We start from the raw sequence: 21,338 nt of genomic DNA on the forward strand, positions 1-21,338 counted from the left end.
TACAAGACAACTGTATAAAATAGACAAAAAGTACATTAGTATAAAACACCTTTGGCACATATTATTTAGAATAAATAGTTGGGTTCGTAACAATGTCCAGTTATCTTTCTCTTCCAGTCTTATAGGCTCTTGGACGTGTTTTGGTTGTGGATGTACTTATGGTAGACCACACCAAGTGTGGTGGAGAAGTTCCCATGAAAAACACGCGGTAGGAGCAGCCACACAAGAAAACCTGGAGGGTGGGGAGGACAAGTTAGGAATAAAGTAACAAATGTTTACTTTCAATTTGGCTGGCAACAAAATACATGAGACACATAAGGAGCTTGACACATTAATATTGGCATTGTCAATAAAGGAAGTCGTCAAGTTTCATTGATTTTATCTGTAAAATGAAAAGAGCATCTGTGAAATGCACTGACCTGTCACTCTCTACACTCTGGGAGCTGGGCCACCCTGAACAGTGTTAGGCCATTGTAGAGCTGCCAGAACTACAAACACATAGAACACAGTGGTGTCGCCCTCCCTCTTGCGCAAGGCATACAAGTGCAGTGACATCAATATCCAGAAATAACTTTGGTACTTTCAATACCCTAAATTGCTGAGAAAAGGATGGACTTGCGACCCCCCCTCCCCCCGGGTGAACCAACATTGTTTCCACGTCATTTCAACCAAAAAATTCAAAACAATGTGATGACGTTGAATCAATGTGGAAAACTGATTGGATTTCAAAAAAAGTTACCAACCTAAGGGAATTTAGCCTTTTTTTCACCCAACTTTTTATGTAAATCCAATTACATTGTGAAATGATTTGTTGATTTCATGTTGAATTCACGTTAGTTGACAACTCAACCAATTGAAAATCAAAACTAGATGTTGAACTGACGTCGGTGCCCAGCGAGAAGACACATTTACTGTAGACAAAAGGTGTTCACTGAGCACCACCAGTGGGAAGATGTGTCCGATACTCACATGAACAAAGAACAGGAAGGGCAGAAGGAAGGTCAGGCCTTGCCACATCCACAACAGGAAACTCTCTGAGGTGGAGGAATGTTTGTTTACATCACTACATATATGTAATACATATATAATAAACATGTACTATGCTATTCCAGTAAATATGTACTATGTATACAGCTGCAATCTGTGTTGATGACGCCCTTGATATCAGGTCAGTGAGGAGTGATGGAGGAGGACGCGTTTGTCATTTTGGTCATGTTCCTCTTAAACACATGATCAGTGAGTAGTCATGATGACACACAACAATGTGTGACTTCTCTCTTTTTGACTATTTGAAGAGCAACCAGGCATCCCCTACTGACGGGATGAGGTCAAGTCAGCATCACTCCAGACAGCATCACTCCAGACAGGAAGCAGAACACATAGACAGGAAGCAGAACATATAGTGATGAAACACCCACCAACCCTTGATCCTGAAACAACAAACAAACGAGTCAAAGCGAATAAATAGCCATAAGGGCCAGTATGTATGAGTTATACATCTAAGTGTATTATCAATGCAGGATTGTACAAATACAGAAGTTAGTATCAATTCAGGACTGCAGTGTGTGAGGTAAAAATCCTTAAAGCGTAAAAATACTCACAAATTTGAATTGGGAGGATTTTTACACTGTGAGAGATTTTTACATCACACAGTGCAGGTATACGGCAGACGACAAAGCAAAATAGTATCGTATAGAAGTCAATTTATTGTGGAGACAAAGCATCCTTGTGTGTCACACAAGAGACGGCATATGCTCGGGAGTTAAAGTAGCATCAACATGCCTCCATGTAATGAGGCTGACACAGACACTAGTGTGCTGTTTCATTGGACCACGTGTAGGGCACACACACAGTGGTGTAGTCTCTTCAGCTGAATGCAAATACACACAGTATGAAGTGGATAATGGCCTGAAGGTTGGTTACAGATCCTGAGGTTGATTACTGACCTGGAGCCGTTGCTAATGAGGATAGTCTCCTGGACGAACACCGTGCAGCAGTGCCACACCAGCAGGAAGTTGAAGAGAGCGTATAAGGCTCTACCAAACAAAGACGGACACAACACGTGCAACACGGCATTCATAACCTAGCCCACAATGTCTGCTGTGTGGGTCAAGCTGTCAACAAGTGGAGCAGTCATTTGAAAGAGTAAGAACATTTCAGCAAGACAACTCAAAGGCAAAATCCATTAAAGCCAAGATAATGGAATTCATTGCCCCTGACAATCAACCGTTGTCTGGTACACACTACCAAGTGCGCTATTTTTCAGATGTTGCCCTACTGGAGTTACACAGTAATAGTGTCACTGCTATTAGCTTTACGACATACATACTATGGAATGCCGTTTGGGTCTTTGCGTGTCAAAAAAGATACAGTAGCACTGTCAAAGCTGTACAAAACAGTCTGCAAACAAGCAAACACCGGCCACGAACGATGTGTTTACAATACCGCGTTGGTAATAAAGCATAATTTGTTATTCCGTAACTTCTGGGGTAGCTTGGTACCTAGCTAGCACCAATACACCAATACAACCAGCTTGAAAACAATGACTAGTAGAAACTGCTGTCATTTTCATTATTCTTAGCAATGATTTCGGAATCCTTGTTAGTAAGTATTAGCTAGGTTGCCACTTGTTGTTCGCCTATTGAAATTGAACTTCAGGACTGTAGTGACACCTCTTGCACTGAGATGCAGTGCCTTAGACCACTGCGTCCATGTGTGTGTGTTAACTATTTAACTGTACTAGAATGCTTAAAAGGCCGCTAAAATTTTAAATATCGGTTATCGGTATTGTTTTTTTTTGGCAAGGAAAATATCGGATATCAGTATCGGCCAAAAATGTCATATCGGTGCATCACTATTTAAAACCAAATACTTTTAGACTTTTTCTCAAGTTGGATTTTACTGGGTGACTTTCACTTTTCACATTTTCTATTAAGGTGTCTTTACTTTTGCTCAAGTATGACATTGGACAAAATATGGCAGCCGATACTAGATAAATGGTCTATTCCCCCTTCATAACTGGGTTGATGATCTGCTGCTACTCTGTGCTGTGCTCCACTCAAAATGTATTTTTGGTTTAACTACACTGCATGTAATGACTATATGCTTTCTTTTAATATGTACCACCTAATAGGATTTTTATTTTTGTATATGTGAGTTAAGTTTTGTTTTGTCCTATACATTTGCCATCCCATTCAACACTACAATGAATGTCAATGTTTGTTTCTCTGTCTTCTTTTTCTATTGGAAAATAATAAACATCTAAAAAAAATTATGCCCTGCTAAAGCAGCCCCAGTCAACTGTAAGTGCTGTTATAGTGAAGTGAAAACTTATAGGAGCAACATCGGCTCAGCAGCAAAGTGGTAGGCCACACAAGCTCACAAAACGGGACCGCTGATTTTTTGGAAAGGTGGCATCCTATGACGGTGCCACTTTGAAAGTCACTGTGGCCATTCTCCTGCCATTGTTTGTTTATGGAGATTGCATGGCTGTGTGCTCAATTTTATACACCTGTCAGCAACAGGTGTGGCTGAAATAGCCGAATCCACTAATTTGAAGGGGTGTCCACATACTTTTGTATATATATAGTGTATGTATTTTTAGAGCAAGATCATGGTGTGCCACTGTCCCGTTCTTTTATTACATTGATTGCATAATCCTGAATAATTGACACTTGCAAGAAGAAACGGTGTCCCTCTGTCATTCACCATTCATATAAAATTCTCAGGACCTATCATTCCAGAATATCATCAGGACAAACGTATCAATGTGTATGTGTTTTTAGATGATCTCTGAGTCGTCAGAAAGCATGGTATTACAATACATACGGAAAGTGAATATCTTACAATGAAATTGTGATCAGTAAGCCTCACCAGCTAATGCCTGACAAGCGATGCTGGTTCTTAGTACCACATAAGTGTGTGTATGTGAGTGTGTGTGTGTGTGTATGAGCATACTCAAATATTTGTCAGAAGAAGTTGGTGCTCAGTGCATACAAATGTTATCAACCACCCAAGAGGGCCCATATAAAGAAGGTAGAAAACTTCATGACAAAAATATCCATGTATTTTTTATTTGCATTGGGTAAATATAGTCCCAGTGAATTACAGGGCTCTTCTAGACTAATTGAAATGAACTATTATCCATCATCTCAATAGCGGGGCTCTGCAATATCAGTTATTCTTCTACCCAGTGTGTGCAGCTCCCAGTCGGACAGCTGTTGTACAAACCCTCGGTTTGGCCTCATGTTGGTTTTACATTGCAGGACATGATCCCAGGCCTCCTGCAGTGAAAAAAGTGCCATCGATATCATAATGGAGTGGGAGGAATAACAGAAAAATTAGCAGCTCACCAAATTCAGCAACAAAATCTTATACAGTAAGTACACAGTATTTTCATTTTCATTCAGATTCCAAAAACAGGACCTGGAACAGCCTGAACTGCTTCTATTTCTATTACACATTCCAAAGGAGACTGTAAACATAAACATAAACATATAAACATAACTTGCCCCCAGTGTATATTTCAAGTGGTGCAAAAGAAAAGCCATGGCCGCAGCACTACAGCGGCTTATTCCATGACTTGAAAAGATCAAAACTGCAGATCCAGTGTTGAGACGAGAGGCTAAAAGGGAAACATTTGCAACACGATAATAAACATAATATTAATAAACAAATAGTAACAACAAGTAATATCTAAAAAAGTGGAACAAAAAACATTCAGCTCACCAATAAAAACACAAATCCTCTCAAAACTGGAGTACAGATCAGCCTCCACTGAATCTGACACATTGATGTGAAGGATGGTGTGGTTTCCTTTTTCAAACCTAATTTCAAAAAGAAAAAAGTTGTATTCAAACATAATAATTTTTTATGAACAATCATCCATTGTACCTGCTCCTTTGACATGTAAATATGAGTCCTCACGCACATGTGACAACTGTCTTCAGAGACATTGACAAGGGCGCTCAGTTTCAGATCTTTTAGGACATCGGTATTGATGGCCTGCTTGTAATTGCCCAAGTAGAGTTGACCTGGCAAGAGCTCCACTGGATAAGGCCTCAAGCTCTCCAATTCCTACAAAGTCACAATAATGAAAGACAGCAGCACAATCTATGTAAATCAGCACTTTGAAAGACTCTTATCACCTGAGTATGTTATTCTTTTTCTCAACAGGCTCTCACAATATTTATCAAAGGTTTGACGCAATGGAGGCGTTACCTTTATGGTGTAAAGGATTTTCTGTGTCCTAAAGAAAGGATAAAAGGCTGAGAACCTCTGATAGCCTCCTTTCAGAATCTGGACAGGATAGCGGCTTGATTTTGTCAGGGCCTCAGCGCACTCAATAGCCTCACCTACAAACACACACACACACAGAATAACTACAAACCATTCTTACCCATCTCAGGCTCCCGAGTGGCGCAGCGGTCTAAGGCACTGCATCTCAGTGCTAGAGGCGTCACTACAGACCCTGGTTTGATTCCAGGCTGTATCACAACTGGCCTTGATTGGGAGTTCCATAGGGCAGCACACAATTGGCCCAGCGTGGTTAGGGTTTGGCCAGGGTAGGCCGTCATTGTAAATAAGAATTTGTTCTTAACTGACTTGCCTAGTTAAATAAATGTTTTTTAAAAGAAATCTCCCTCATGGGATATCGTGAATCATGTATTATTGACTGGTTAATTCAATCATTGACAAGCTGGTTTGATTCAATCAAAAATAGTTGAGGTTAATTTACTTTAGCCTCACAGAGCTTAATTAAAACTAATCAAACACATTAAAAAAAGTCATATTTTTCGTAAAATTATTTTATTAAAATTGATCCCTCATAATGTGACTCCCGAGTGGCACTGCATCTCAGTGCTAGAGGCGTCACTAAAGACCCTGGTTCGATTCCAGGCTGTATCACAACTGGCCTTGATTGGGAGTCCCATAGGGTGGCACACAATTGGTCCAGCGTCATCCGGGTTAGGGTTTGGCCAGGTTAGGCCTTCATTGTAAATAAGAATGTGTTTTTAACTGACTTTCCTAGTTAAATAAAGGTTAAATAAAAAATTGTCAGTGACCAGGCTGGTGATGTTCAGCTCACCTGAACCTTGTAAAGAACTGGTGCTGCTGTCATAAACCACAGTATACCTCATACTCTCCACCTCCACCCCTACAGGCATAATGAGTATGCCTTTAGAGTCCTGTAGAGTAAAACAATGACATCTTACTTATTACACTGCCAAACATTGCAAAGTGTATTTCAAAATGGCAAAATAATTGAAGCACAGTATTTTCATCCTAAGGTGGGATGAGCTAGTGTTGTAATGTGTTAATAACTGATTTGACACACATACCCATTTTGCATTTCTGGCAGTAATGATATGGCTGGCATTGTACTGTCCTTTAGCACGGGCATCTGAGGAAACAGGATAACCATTTGTCCACTTTTCATAATAGGCAACTTTGAGTGTATTATATTGGACTGAATCTTAGAAATAAGTAACGTTTATCAACACAATGGATTTGTTTTAATCGTGTTGAACTGATATGACTGTCTGCCCCTACCTGGCTCTTACCAATCAAACAGAGAAAGTTGAACTCTGCCAGTCTGGACAGGCGAGTGTATTGGTTGAGAATGTTGTAAAGCGCAGACGCCTCACAAAAGGTTGTTCCAGCCATTGTAGGACACCTGAGAACCTGAAAATAAAAAGTCAGTGTTTGAAAACCCTGCATTGGACTACATAGTTACTAGCTAGTTAGCTAACATTAGCTTGTTCACTTCATGCTTCAAATACTAACTTGTGAAGAATACAAATATTTGTTTTCTGCAGCTAGTTAGTCGAGTTTGCAAACTAACATCAGAAATCGTAGAGAACCCTAGTTAGCACAAAAAGAATACTGAGCCTAATGTTTGTCTCTGCCATATATGAATTAGGAATTAGAATACTAGAATGGCCATGAACCATCTTTGACAGGATGAAGGTCTTCCATTTTGGTCAGGGAGTTGGTCAACTAGTGCTGTGATAAGATATTGTGTAAAATAATGAATTTGAATGATTGATCTGCACTGTATGTTTGTTAGCTAGCTAGCTAGCCAGACAGTTTCAGAGGGGTTAATGATTCAATACATTTTTCAAATGAACTGCCAATATGCCAACATTCCAATCAAACAATGCAGCCACACAGCCATTCACTGGCTGAAATCAGTTGATGATAGGACTTTGAGACAAGTTGTATATGCAACAAGTACTGATATTGTATCAAAAAATAGCACTCGCAGCTTTCCAATACATATTTTTTCAAAACGAACGTTCGAAACAATATTGTGACTAAACATGCAACCCATGACAATGAACTCACAGATTTCCAAGAAAACAAAAGTGTAGACATTTATGGTATGTTTACATATATTTTAGATGCTATTTATAAATAAAATTGGTATAAAGCCCTATAAACTGTATTTATAGTTATATGACAATATTTTAGGTTGACAATTTATGATGTATCACATACCTTACTTTTATTTTCCTGTATAAGTATAATCAGGATTATGTCTCTACTGCCAAGCATTCCAAAAGACAACTTTGGGATTTTTCCTGACCATCGCAATATGACTCCCATTTGTACCCCATTCTGGAAATTTGAGGGTTTATGACATAGCCCATCTAGTAATTTCATAGGATATCGTATGGTTTCTGCTAACAGCACATGCTTGGCTAACTGATGTTGCTAGTAAAAACCTGCAGGTGGTTAGGGTTAGGGCAAAATCTTACCTGGTTAAAATGAAAATGACAAAATGACTTTTTCCACTCAAGGTAACTAACCAAAGGCGCTTAGCTACAACATTTCTGAAACATATCTGAGCAAAACACACTTAATATGAAGGAAAGGTTTGTTTAGGTTTTGTTGCTCGGTAACACAATAACGGGCATTGCGGTTGGCTGTACAATACTAATCTGTGATTGGACATGCTATCTACTTTCTTCGGTTGTGTTTGGGTGCGTTCGTAAATTCCCTCTGGCTATCTTTACTATTTCAGAAAAATCTCACTATGACCGTTTTACTCGCCATAGCAGAGCTGGTTAGGGTGTTTTCATGTTATCCAGAGCGTTGGTGGCTGTAACCATGCTGTTGGCAACAATTTAATTACCCTATTTGCTGACCGGCCGTATTCAACGGGTGTTGAGCGTTCGTAAATTCATCAGTTATTCAATTCTGCGCTCTGGCACACTCAGACGAGAGTGCTCTGAAATCGGAGTGAATTTACGAACGCACCCGTATTCAGTAGCCTATCCACGTACGTCTTCATCCAGCTGTTTGTAAAACGTTTCCTGATTTGTTTAAGCGAATTTATTACTACATTTTGAAAATCTTTGCTTGTTGTTTATGAGCAAAGATTGTACAAATATATTTTGTATTCTCTAGTTTGAATACGGCTTTATGGCTGGATCATGGGTATGTAACGTCAGTTATACATTTCACTAACGTTAACTTGCGTGAATAGGCAAAAAATAAGAGACATCTGGATTAAACTACCGCCACGAATAACGTTAGCTAGCTAGCATGATGTGTTGCAAAAGCGTTGCTGGCAGCAACAATGAATTTGTATAGCTATGCATTCGTTTGGCTGATGAAGCAGAATGTGTTGACAGCTTATATTGATTATTTAAAACAGTTTGTAGATGTAGGTATAAAAAAAGCAGTAAGTCCAGCCTGCTTGTAACCGACTAAACTCCACGATTTACGATGGAGTTGAGCTGTGACTAGTGTGGGCGCACTGGACCGCGACGTCACATAAAATCAACAATGTTGTGTGTAATTGCGGGCTATTCTTTGGGTGCTGAACCATGTAGTTTTTAATAAAAACGGAATTGTATGTGACGTCGGAGCTATAGTCTGTCCACACTAGTCGCCAATCAACTGCATCGCAAATCGTGGAGTTGAGTTTAACCGGCTAGCCTGTTTATATGTATATGTGTGTATATGTATGTGTTTAACCCTTTCATTTAACTAGGCAAGTCAGTTTGTAGTTAGGTTAGTGAGTTATGGTTACAATTAAGATACTCAATTATTGGACCTAGATTATAGGCTGCCTAAAGAAAACATGGCTGGCTAACGTTAGTTTGTAAAATTGGATCTTGCCCAAATATCATGGCAGCCAAAACATTAAGTGTGTGTGTTGCACTCACATTACAAGTGTGTATGAATTTAACTTTGGTGTGTAAAATATACTGAACAAAATATAAATGCAACAATTAACGATTTTACCGAGTTACAGTTCATATAAGGAAATCTGTCAATTTAAGTTAATTCATTAGGCCCTAATCTATGGATTTCACATGACTGGGCAGGGGCACAGCCATGGGTAGGCCTGGAGGGCATAGGCCCACCCACTTGGGAGCCAGGCCCAGCCAATCAGAATTCGTTTTTCCCCCCACAAAAGGGCTTTATTACAGACATAAATACTCCTCAGTTTCATCAGCTGTCCGGGTGGCTGGTTTCAGATGATACCGTTGGTCCTGAAGAAGTCGGATGTGGAGGTCCTCGGCTGGGTGGTCACACGTGGTCTGCAGTTGTGAGGCCGGTTGGACGTACTGTCAAGTTCTCTAAAACGATGTTGGTGGCTTATGGTAGAGAAATTAACATTAAATTCTCTGGCAACAGCTCTGGTGGACATTCCTGCAGTCAGCATGCCATTTGCACGCTCTTTCAAAACTTTAGACATCTGTGGCATTGTGTTGTGACAAAACTGCACATTTGAGTGGCCTTCTATTGTCCCCAGCACAAAGTGCACATATGTAAGTGTAACCGGTGTGAAATGGTTAGCCAGTTAGCGGGGTGCGCACTAATAGCGTTTCAAGTCGGTGATGTCACTTGCTCTGAGACCTTGAAGTAGTTGTTTCCCTTGTTCTGCAAGGGCCACGGCTTTTATGGAGCGATGAGTAAAGATGCTTCGAGGGTGTGTGCAGAGGGTCCCTGGTTCAAGCTCAGGTAGGGGCGAGGAGAGGGACGGAAGTAAAACTTACATAATGATCATGTTTTTTCAGCTCATGAAACATGGGACCAACACTTACATGTTGCATTTATATTTATGTTCAGTATAAATAAGTAACTTGTGCACTAACCCATACATATTTTGAAATGTAACTGAATCTGACTCTCTTCACTGTGCCTTTAGGGACCAAGCAAAGCCTTCCTACGACGAAGAAAGAAGAGGGCTAGCAGCAGACGCTGGGCTGTTATGAGTAAGAGGCTTCAGGAAACAGAAGAGCCCATCATCACACCTGTAACGACACAGTGAGTCAATCTATGGCTGTCATCACTGCAACATTTTAGTTCATACATAAATTATGTTTATATATACATACATACATACATACATACATACATACATACATACATACATACATACATACATACATACATACAGTTGAAGTTTACATACACTTAGGTTGGAGTAATTTAAAACTTGTTTTTCAACCACTCAATACATTTCTTGTTAACAAACAATAGTTTTGGCAAGTCGGTTAGAACATCTACTTTGTGCATGACACAAGTTATTTTTCCATCAATTGTTTACAGACAGATTATTTCACTTATAATTCACTGTATCACAATTCCAGTGGGTCAGAAGTTTACATACACTAAGTTGACTGTGCCTTTAAACAGCTTGGAAAATTCCAGAAAATTGTCATGGCTTTAGAAGCTTCTGATAGGCTAATTGACATCATTTGAGTCAATTGGAGGTGTACCTGTGGCTGTATTTCAAGGCTTACCTTCAAACTCAGTGCCTCTTTGCTTGACATCATGGGAAAATCAAAAGAAATCAGCCAAGACCTCCACAAGTCTGGTTCATCCTTGGGAGCAATTTCCAAACGCCTGAAAGTACAACGTTCATCTGTGCAAACAATAGTACGCAAGTATAAACACCATGGGACCACACAGTCATCATACCGCTCAGGAAGGAGACGCGTTCTGTCTTCTAGAGATGAACGTACTTTGGTGCAGTAAAACAAGTCCTATATCGACACAGTAAAACGAGTCCTATATCGACGTAACCTGAAAGGCCGCTCGGCAAGGAAGAAGCCACTGCTCCAAAACCGCCATAAAAATCCAGACTACGGTTTGCAACTGCACATGGGGACAAAGATCGTACTTTTTGGAGAAATGTCTTGTCTGATGAAACAAAAATGGAACTGTTTGGCCATAATGACCACCGTTATGTTTGGAGGAAAAAGGGGATGCTTGCAAGCCGAAGAACACCATCCCAACCGTGAATCACGGGGGTGGCAGCATCATGTTGTGGGGGTGCTTTGCTGCAGGAGGGACTGGTGCACTTCAGGAAATAGTTGGCATTATGAGGAAGGAAAATTATGTGGATATATTGAATCAACATCTCAAGACATCAGTCAGGAAGTTAAAGCTTGGTCGCAAATGGGTCTTCCAAATAGACAGTGACCCCAAGCATACTTCCAAAGTTGTGGCAAAATGGCCTAAGGACAACAAAGTCAAGGTATTGGAGTAGCCATCACAAAGCCCTGATCTCAATCCTATAGAAAATTTGTGGGCAGAACTGAAAAAGTGTGTGCGAGCAAGGAGGCCTACAAACCTGACTCAGTTACACCAGCTCTGTCAGGAGGAATGGGCCAAAATTCACCCAACTTATTGTGGAAAGCTTGTGGAAAGCTACCCAAAATGTTTGGCCCAAGTTAAACAATTTAAAGGCAATGCTACCAAATACTTATTGAGTGTATGTACACTTCTGACCCACTGGGAATGTGATGAAATAAAAGCTGAAATAAATCATTCTCTCTACTATTATTCTGACATTTCACATTCTTAAAATAAAGTGGTGATCCTGACTGACCTAAGACAGGGAATTTTTACTAGGATTACATGTCAGGAATTGTGAAAAACTGAGTTTAAATGTAGTTGGCTAAGGTGTATGTAAACTTCTGACTTCAACTGTACCTACTCATTCCAGAGTTTCTTTATTTTTACTATTTTCTACATTGCACAATAATAGTGAAGACATCAAAACTATGAAATAACACACATGGAATCATGTAGTTACCAAAAAAGTGTTAAACAAATCAATATATTTGAGATTCTTCAAAGTAGCCACCCTTTGCCTTGATGACAGCTTTGTACACTCTTGGCATTCTCTCAGTCAGCTTCACCTGGAATGCTTTTCCAACAGTCTTGAAGGAGTTCCCTCATCTACTGAGCAATTGTTGGCTGCTTTTCCTTCACTCTGCGGTCCAACTCATCCCAAACCATCTCAATTGGATTGAGGTCTGGTGATTGTGGAGGCCAGGTCATCTGATGCAGCATTCCATCACTCTCTCCTTCTTGGTCAAATAGCCCTTCACAGCTTGGAAGTAGGTTGGGTCATTGTCCTGTTGAAAAACAAATGATAATCACACTAAGCGCAAACCAGATGGGATGGCGTATAGCTGCAGAATGCTGTAGTAGCTATGCTGGTTGCGTGCTTTGAATTCAAAATAAATCACAGACAGTGTCACCAGTAAAGCACCATCACACCACCTCCTCTATGCGTCACGGTGGGAACCACACACGCGGAGATCATCCGTTTACCTACTCTGTGTCTCACAAAGACACAGCGGTTGGAACCAAAAATCTTAAATTTGGACTCATCAGATGAAAAGACAGATTTCCACCTGTCTAATGTCCATTGCTCGTGTTTAACTTTTAACAAGGCACACATATTAATTGAAATGCATTCCAGGTAACTACCTCATGACGCTGGTTGAGAGAATGCTAAGAGTGTGCAAAGCTGTCAAGGCAAAGGGTGACTACTCCGAAGAATGTGTAACATGTTTTTTTTTGGTGGTTACTACATGATACCATATGTATTATTTCATAGTTGATGTCTAAACTATTATTGTACAATGTAGAAAACAGTTAAAAAAAAGAAAAACCCTTGAATGAGTAGGAGTCCAAATGTTTGACTGGTACTGTATATATATAATGTATTCCTGCAGACACATGCTTTTAAATAGATAGTTGTTAACTCAATGACTGGAAGTCTGTGGGAACAGCTAGCATGTCATTGTGCTTACACTAGTAGCAAAGCACCCCCGCTACCCCACCACTGCTGGAAAAAAATCCTGGGGGAAACACTGGTTATCTACAATGTCAACATGAATCTATGGCTGGCTGAATGATCATGCACAAGAGGGTGGACAGCCCTATCAACCCTTACCATTTTGTGTGGATTTTCTTTAGACTTGGAAATGGTGACCCAATCACCCAAACCAGTCCAGCGCAACTAGAAGACCCCACTGTAAAGAATGTGAAGAAATGGGTTCCTTTACTGGGTGTCAGAGTGTTGCTGCTGGCATTTGGCAAGATATGCCAAATCTGGAGGAACAGCCTGAGCCAGGTAAATTTCTACAGCAAGGCTATGTTTCTAACAGGGCTGTTTTGGTTGAGGGAAAATGTTATGTTAGATTTAATTCCCAAACATTTGCCTATATGATTCGCTCTATGTCAGTTACATTGACCCAATTTCTACTTCCATCTGTCTATTGCAGTCATTTGCTGGATTTTTGAAAACATTTTCCGTCTGGCGGGGGTATGCCAAACAAATAGAGACCCTCAAGAATCAAATGGCTGAGATGCAGAGTGAGATGGGTGCCTTGCATTCTGCTCTTCAGGTGAGACACTCTTCAGGTGAGACACTCATCTGAACATACCTCATGGTATGATCATGTGACAAAAAGCCACATGCAGTACTACGTCACCAAAGCCTATCTTGTTTCAGCAGGGTGGTACGACTGGATGCCACTGCAATGGGACTGTGGCTGGTAGTTCAGTCTGTCCAATGTTTCCTCCTACCCTTCTTCCATTAGGCTGTGGCTCCAGTGTGGACCCTCTCCCTGCTCTCACACCACCACCACCACCTCCTCTTCCTCCTCCATCCACCACTTTCCTGCAACCCTACATCCCTAAAAAAAGAGTGGCTTCCAATACTCAACAGGTAAGAATGTAATAACTCATCTTTCATTATTTTTTATTTGGTGGTCATAGATCGATTTCTGTCCCGTGTGGTTCAGTTGGTAGACCATGGTGCTTGCATCCCCAGGGTTCTGGGTTCAATTCCCACGGTGGACGAGTACGAAAATGTACTGTAGGCACTCACTACCGTAAGTCGTTCTATATAAGAGTGTCTCCTAAATTACTCAAATGTAAAATGTATTCTCTCCTATGATCTGACCTCTGTCACTAAGGAGAAGCAGGACATACTGGTGGCCGTGACCCTCAGGGATTTACAGGCTGTTAAACTGAGAAAGGTTATTGTCAGCAGTGTGAAGTCAAAGGTAAGCAATGCATACTCAAAGTCATTTCTGCTTCCACCTGTCCAAAATGGAGGCTCCACAGGACACTCCCACATAGCATGCAGTAATGTGCCTGACTCTTTCTTGCATTTCCAGCATAAGAATGTACAACAAGGCCATTGTCTGAAAAATGGGTCTGTCTTTTATTTTAGAGGACTCCAGAGAAGATGCATGTCCCTCTGGTCACTGTGGCAGACCTGCAGAATGTCCATCTGAAACGATCCCACTGCCAACTGCCCCCTAAACTTCTCAAACGCCTTAGCTTTGGCAGGTAAACCTATCCCATATTTCTTAATCGGCTGCCATTTGTTTTGTGACCAGGAGATATCACAGTGTTCTCCATCATGGTCCTGGGGACCCACCACATGTTGTCCAGGCTTTTTTCTCAGGCCAGTTAAGATAATAATTTAATAATGTTTATCAGGCCTGGAACAAAACCCTGCACACCAGGATTGAAGGACAGTTTTTCAAAACATGTGTTTTCTCAATTGGATTTATGTTGTGTTATTGTGGAGATTATCAAATGTTATTTCCCACTCTAGAACACCTACCAAAAGCCCTATGAATCTGCGTACACAGCTGAAAAGGGTTCAAATCAATAGGTAATGCATTTCAACACAAGTGCTTTATTCTGGGGTTCTTGTGTTACCTGAAAACAGGAAGTCAAAGGACTATCATCAAGTGAGAGCTGAGTCTGACTATAAGTGTTTCTCTCTACTCTTTAGGAGTCCTGGTGGTACTCCTCTGTTTGATAAGGAGAATATGGAGACAGGCACTGGCCTCACCCCCATCATAACTCAGGCCCTGCGACGCAAGTTCCAGGTAGGTCACACTGGCCTCACCCCCATCATAACTCAGGCCCTGCGACGCAAGTTCCAGGTAGGTCACTCTGGCCTCACCCCCATCATAACTCAGGCCCTGCGACGCAAGTTCCAGGTAGGTCACACTGGCCTCACCCCCATCATAACTCAGGCCCTGCGACGCAAGTTCCAGGAAGGTCACTCTGGCCTCACCCCCATCATAACTCAGGCCCTGCGACGCAAGTTCCAGGTAGGTCACTCTGGCCTCACCCCCATCATAACTCAGGCCCTGCGACGCAAGTTCCAGGTAGGTCACTCTGGCCTCACCCCCATCATAACTCAGGCCCTGCGACGCAAGTTCCAGGTAGGTCACTCTTTACAGAGCCTGTGTGGCTATTGCATGTGTGGTTTAAAGGTGTCTCCCCTTTGTCACTACTTATATTGTTCTTTATCCCCTCAGAGTGCCTTACCACGAGGACTGTCTCCAAAGGCAAAGAATCTCAACGAAAGCTTTGATTAAAACTGAGACATTTGTTGATGTATACACAGATGTCGATCGAGACTAGTTCAAATGTAACGGAAAGGCAGCTGCCATGATAAAAAGTTCCAGTGTTGTATGAGGACGGTATGCAAGCTATAGATGTAACTATTGGCCCAATGCACATTCTCTAGCACTTTCTGCTTTCCATTGCTTAATGAGTTACTAAGTGCTAGGTAGATTGAGGATGAAAAGAGGAAACACTTGTCTTGGACCACAATTTTAAAACGGACATAAAAGTTCTAAAGGCAAGCAGTTTCTGTAAAAGCCTGACCGCCCCACTGTATCAAACATAGGATTGGTCAATCCCAACACTGCCTCAAAACTGCATGCTTCTTGGAACAGTGACACCAAGGAGGATGTTAAGTGAGCGATAACAATCGATGATATGTTACTTGGAATGAGTGAGAAGCATCACTTGGTTTGAATGTGGTTTCAGTTGAATCGTTTCTACGAGGAAGTCAATTTTAACTGTTCTAAATGTATCTGAGGGTCTATGTTTGGAAATTGCACATTGACTGGGGACCCTATGTTTGAGCTATTTCACGTTATTTGTTACTTTTTCCAAAAAGCTTATTGTATTATCTTTTGATTTTCCAAAAATGTTAACATTTTGAACACACTGTTTTTAAACGTATTTTAACCATTTGTGTTTCTAAGAATACAATTTCATTTGTGATTTCCTAGACATGTTTAGGAAACACCAAATAAATAAAAACAAAACAAAATGTACCTGTTTTGGTTGCTGGAACGGTAAAAAGTGACACAAATGTATCTTGTTTCTACCACAGAAGTATAAGGTTTCTACACGGAACATTTTACTTGTGTTCACGGAAAGTGGACTTGTGCGCAGCCGTTTATCTTCCCCGTGATATGGTTGGAAAAAATGGCGTTGCCCGTGAGTGTGGGAGCGCTTCTAGAATCAGAAGTAATAGAGGATCCATTATACAAAGATGAAGGTCTCTGTGTACTTGGTATATTCGGTAAGACTGCAATGCTACCCGGATCACCGAAAGAGTTTCTAATCAACACGCTCGCGGACAAGCACATCTATCCACTATTTGGACTGGACGAGACAGACAATCATAACAGTGGAAGTTTGATTCAGGCGTACTACAGCCAAGAAAACCGCGTATTGTATCTGGTGCTTACTTCTGTTTGTGATAACCGACAGCTTTTGTGGGCGTGCGAGTCTTTGAGTACGGGCGTCGGACACTCGGAGGCGCACGAATTCTGGAAAGGAGCGGATAAACAGCATTGCTTAGCATTGCTTTACCTATTCTCGTTGTGCCATGTCCTGCTACTGGTCCATCCAACATGCTGTTTTGATGTCACCTATGACAGATTGTTCCGTGCTCTGGATGCACTTCGCCAGAAAGTTCTGCCACTACTACGTGCTGCAATCAAAGATTCCATCATATCCAAAGAATGGAAGGTGAACTGCCGCCCCTGTCCCCCTCGCCTGCTATTCGTATTCCAGATGAATGGAGCCCTGCGAAGCTATGGTGGAAATGGTTCAGACCCTTCTGGGGGAAATGCTGATAAGCCCAAGAAACACTCGCCAAGGAGACGCCTCCAGCATGCATTGGAAGACCAGATATATCGCATTTTCCGGAAAAGTCGGGTCCTCACCAACCAGAGCAGTAATTGCTTATTCACTGTCCCTGCTAACCAAGCGTTTGTTTACGTGGTGCCTGGGCCAGAGGAGGACCCAGTGGCAGCCGTGCTGGGGCAGCTGCGCTCCAACTGTGCCCTGAGGGAAAATGACACCAGCACCTCGGTGCCTGGACCCAGGCGCTATCAACAAATGCGTCACTCTGCAAGACAACCATCCTTCAATGTAGAAAGCAGCAGCCTCTCAGGGGGGCAACTAGTAGACTGTAGTCTGAAGGAGTTCCTTTGGCAGCATGTCGAACTGGTGTTGACCAAGAAAGGCTTTGACGACAGCGTTGGTCGCAATCCGCAGCCTTCTCATTTTGAGCTGCCAACCTACTCCAAATGGGCACAAGTGGCCTACAGGCTGCATCAGGTCATGATAGCCAACACAGAGGAGGAAACTGCAGAGCTGGCCGTCAAAGTGCAGAGTCAGCTTAAGTTTTTGGAAGGTTTCTTGGACGCAGATGCCAAGTTCTCAGAGAACCGCTGCCAGAAAGCCCTGCCACTGGCACATAGCGCCTACCAGTCTAACCTTCCCCATAACTATACCACCACGGTGCACAAAAACCAACTGACACAAGCACTTCGGGTCTACAGCCAGCATGCACGCGGCGTAGCTTTTCAGCGCTACGCCTTGCAGTTGCACGAGGACTGCTACAAGTTCTGGAGTAATGGGCATCAGTTGTGTGAAGAGCGCAGTCTAACAGACCAACACTGTGTGCACAAGTTTCACCTACTGCCTCAGCCAGGTAAAGCCTCAATCACTGTACAGAACATACTACTGTTACTATCATTTCAACAAAAAAAAGAAATGTCTTATTTATTACACAAATGAAAGGTATCATAACAGGTATCAACAGAGTTGGTGGTCAGTGTACCTCAGAATATCAATGTTAAATTGTGGTGTTTATTATGGCAAACTGTCTTCTATGAGGTTTTCTCGTTTGGGGAAAAAAGGCTGTCCTCTGTAACGGAAACTGATTGGTGGTCGAGGAGTGTGTCAACGGAAGTGTCGTCCTCTCTATCCACCTTTCATCGGGGATAGTCATGTATCTTACCGCTGAAGGGTTTTGAAATCTGCACACCCCCTTTGAATCAGCTTTTATTTTGTCAGGAGAAAAACATGCACACATAACAATAAGTAGCATATTGTTTTTTTTTATCTATATAATATCTTGCACAACTTAATTTGTTTTGATGACGTTACACATTTATTTTGGGTTCCACCTTGCAAACGTCATTTGCCTAATGACTCACGAGTGGAGAAGGACCGTCTCATTTCAAGCAAGCACATTTCCATCCACGTTCACTCCTCGATTAACACTGACCTTTTTCAAAAAGAGGCGAGAGAGGATGCAGGAGGTGAGCAAATCAATTGATAAAAAGCCATTGTCATCTGCAGATGAGAAGCCAGAGATGGACCGCAACCCGCCCATCCTCAACCACAACAGCAGGGGGCGTTCCACTAGCTCGTGTAACTGTGGCCGGAAGCAAGCCCCCCGTGAGGACCCCTTTGACATCCAAGCTGCCAACTACGACTTCTACCAAGTTAGTATCCACTTTAACAGATCTCTGCAGAGGACACCAGCATAACCCCATGATCTCTTTTTAAAAATCTATTCAATTTTTACTTCAGTCTTGTTTACACTTTGTCTCACTCTGTTGCCTTGTAGATGTTTGAGGAGAAATGCTGCGGGAAGCTGGAGAGGATCGACTTTCCTGTTTTCCAGCCAAGCACCCCAGACCCAGCCCCGGCCTGTGAAGAAGCACCCAGACCCACTGAGGTGGCTGCCCCAGTTCCAGTCCCACCGTCAGGGTCAGAGCCTGGGTCAGGGCCATCAGAGGGGGAGAGGCTAAAGGAGAGCATCCCAGCGTCCCACCCAGTGTCCCACACCCCCGGAGAGAGCACCAGCCTCAGCCTGGCCCTCAGCCTGGGTCAGTCCACTGACAGCCTAGGGCCTTATGGAGACGGAGGGGGCGGTGAGGGCCAGGAGAAGAGGCCCAGCCTGGTGGATCGCCAGGCCTCCACTGTGGAGTACCTTCCAGGCATGCTCCACTCAGGCTGCTCCAAAGGTCTGCTGCCCAAGTTCTCCAGCTGGTCGCTGGTCAAGCTTGGCCCTGCTAAGACCTACAACCCCCACACTGGCCTGGAGCAGCCAGGCTTCCTGCCTGGCTCCTCCTTCCTCCTGCCCTGGGACGTGGTGATTCGCTCCCGCTCTGAAGAGGAGGTGGGCTTAACTGAGCCCTTGGATGGGGGACCCTCCTCCTGGCCGGCCCCCAACAAAACCGTGGCGGGGAAGCGGGGGAGTGCAGGGGGCCTTGGCCGGGGACGCAGGCGGGATGACGTGGCCCGGGCCTTCGTGGGCTTTGAGTATGAGGACAGTAGGGGCCGGCGTTTCCTCAGCTCAGGACCTGATAAAGTGGTGAAAGTGCTGGGGCCTGGAGGGGCCAAAGAGCCGGCCACCAGGGCCCTGAACACAGACATGCCCCTGTACATTCCCTCTCCAGCCCAGGGGCGTGGCCTAAAGACCCACTACGCCCAGCTGGCGCGCCTCTACATTGTGGTCCCTGACGCCCCCCTGGAGATAACACTCAACCCACAGGTACACTTGCCTGGCATACATTTCCCTATCAACTGGTGTTTGTCACCAGGAAAACATGAGAGGAATTGACTTACCTATCTTGATAGACAAGCTATTATGCTAAACTGTTATTACAATTACAACTGAACTCATTGTGAGTTCTTAGTGTAGCAATATGCTGTGTAGAGATGCGTTTTGTGTTGTCAAATAGTCCCTTTGTTGATTAATGAGAGGTGTAATGCTTGATTAATGTTGACTATAAAACGCTGCCCCTCTTCTTTTTGTTCTTAGGTCCAACCCGGCCCCCCTCCATGTCCAGTATTCCATCCCGAGCAGACAGAGCTGGTGCTGCCCCCCGATGGCCTGTGGGTCCTACGTTTCCCCTATTCCTATGTCACAGACCGTGGCCCATGCTACCCACCTAAAGAGAACCAGCCCCTGGCCAGCTACAAGGTCCTCAGAGGCATCCTGCGTGCCAACACTGCGAGCCCTCTTCCACCACAGTAACCCCTACTCACCATAGCACCGCAATGTGACTCTCGCACTTATTTGCAAGGTTAGTTTAAAAATAACTGAGTCAGTTGGACCGTGTTCTCTTGCCTAGTGTTGTTTCATCCCCTAAAATACTATTTTGAGTTAAATGGAACTGTGCTGGGTTAGTTGATTATGAATGGCAATCTCAAAAGGAAAAAGGTGTTGATCTGCATAGAACTGCGTCTCCACTTGGATATATTCAAAATGAAGATCTTGTTCTCTGATCTTTTGTTGTTCATGGTGTCTTTTTAACAGGATTGTCAGGCGATATTTTCAGCTCTTACACTAAAAGGGCAATCTATATAAAACACTGGAAAATCACGTTTTTGACTGTACTGGGCCTTTAAGGAGAGAATAAATGACATTTTTCGGATCCTTGTTTATTGGCTTTATTCACGGTTATTGTGCACACTCAATACAGCCTATATAGAGGCTTATTTTGAGCTAGGATCATTGTTCAGTCCACCATATAAAGGTGAGATCACACATCATTACAGTTAGTCATCAATAAATAAAATGGCATGCAACGTTTGTGAAGCCTAGCCACAGAATTCTTAGATCAATGCGCAGCACTAGATGTCGCTATTAACCAAGTTATTGAGTGTGGCGTCATGAGAAAGTTCTCTACATGGGCCCCTAACAAAAAGTAGTTATTTACCTTGCAGAAGGATGAATAATCCTGTCATTTAAAATGCTTGGCATGTGTATCTTTTTTAATTTCCTTTTGTCCTTCAGGCCTGGTATGTATGGATTGCATGATCATGCATGCCTCCAACGTGTATTACAATGCTTAAATAAATATATTGTTCTGCAGGTACAACGTTTGCTGTTGAGCTGTCTACCCGTGATGTATGTAGCCTTTTTGTCCATCATGACATAA

General features: G+C 42.7%; 3 protein-coding genes across 8 annotated transcripts; 2 read left to right on the forward strand and 1 right to left on the reverse strand.

Annotated features, from left to right (window-relative positions):
* Positions 1–4,048: 4,048 nt before the first annotated feature.
* Positions 4,049–10,192, reverse strand: styxl1 (serine/threonine/tyrosine interacting-like 1). Of its 2 annotated transcripts, none has more exons than XM_029690943.1 (9): positions 10,113–10,192; positions 6,564–6,684; positions 6,342–6,403; positions 6,089–6,188; positions 5,221–5,354; positions 4,931–5,076; positions 4,729–4,826; positions 4,512–4,624; positions 4,049–4,283 (listed from the first exon to the last, which is right to left on the reverse strand). In XM_029690943.1, the coding sequence occupies exons 2-9, from the start codon at positions 6,664–6,666 to the stop codon at positions 4,152–4,154; spliced, it is 888 nt and encodes a 295-aa protein (XP_029546803.1). In that variant the 5' UTR covers positions 6,667–6,684; positions 10,113–10,192; the 3' UTR covers positions 4,049–4,151. The 2 variants fall into 2 exon arrangements, with proteins under 2 accessions (XP_029546803.1, XP_029546802.1); XM_029690942.1 differs by lacking the exon at positions 10,113–10,192 and adding an exon at positions 7,761–7,904.
* On the forward strand, positions 8,315–16,418 carry LOC115148749 (proline-rich protein 11). Of its 5 annotated transcripts, none has more exons than XM_029690939.1 (10): positions 8,315–8,442; positions 10,166–10,284; positions 13,237–13,393; positions 13,545–13,683; positions 13,863–13,990; positions 14,241–14,330; positions 14,501–14,619; positions 14,891–14,950; positions 15,074–15,512; positions 15,609–16,418. In XM_029690939.1, exons 1-10 carry the CDS (start codon positions 8,428–8,430, stop codon positions 15,666–15,668), a joined length of 1,326 nt encoding a protein of 441 aa, XP_029546799.1. In that variant the 5' UTR covers positions 8,315–8,427; the 3' UTR covers positions 15,669–16,418. The 5 variants fall into 5 exon arrangements, with proteins under 5 accessions (XP_029546799.1, XP_029546797.1, XP_029546798.1 ...); XM_029690937.1 differs by having other exon boundaries at positions 13,545–13,667; positions 13,775–13,990; XM_029690938.1 differs by having other exon boundaries at positions 13,545–13,667; positions 13,778–13,990.
* Positions 16,419–16,504: 86 nt separating this feature from the next.
* LOC115148747 (protein SMG8-like) lies at positions 16,505–20,831 on the forward strand. Its single transcript, XM_029690936.1, has 4 exons — positions 16,505–18,091; positions 18,745–18,890; positions 19,016–19,945; positions 20,216–20,831. The coding sequence occupies exons 1-4, from the start codon at positions 16,573–16,575 to the stop codon at positions 20,429–20,431; spliced, it is 2,811 nt and encodes a 936-aa protein (XP_029546796.1). The 5' UTR covers positions 16,505–16,572; the 3' UTR covers positions 20,432–20,831.
* The last annotated feature ends 507 nt before the right edge of the window (positions 20,832–21,338 follow it).

The sequence above is a fragment of the Salmo trutta genome, chromosome 15 (genome assembly GCF_901001165.1).
Source record: "Salmo trutta chromosome 15, fSalTru1.1, whole genome shotgun sequence".
Classification (NCBI taxonomy): domain Eukaryota; kingdom Metazoa; phylum Chordata; class Actinopteri; order Salmoniformes; family Salmonidae; genus Salmo; species Salmo trutta.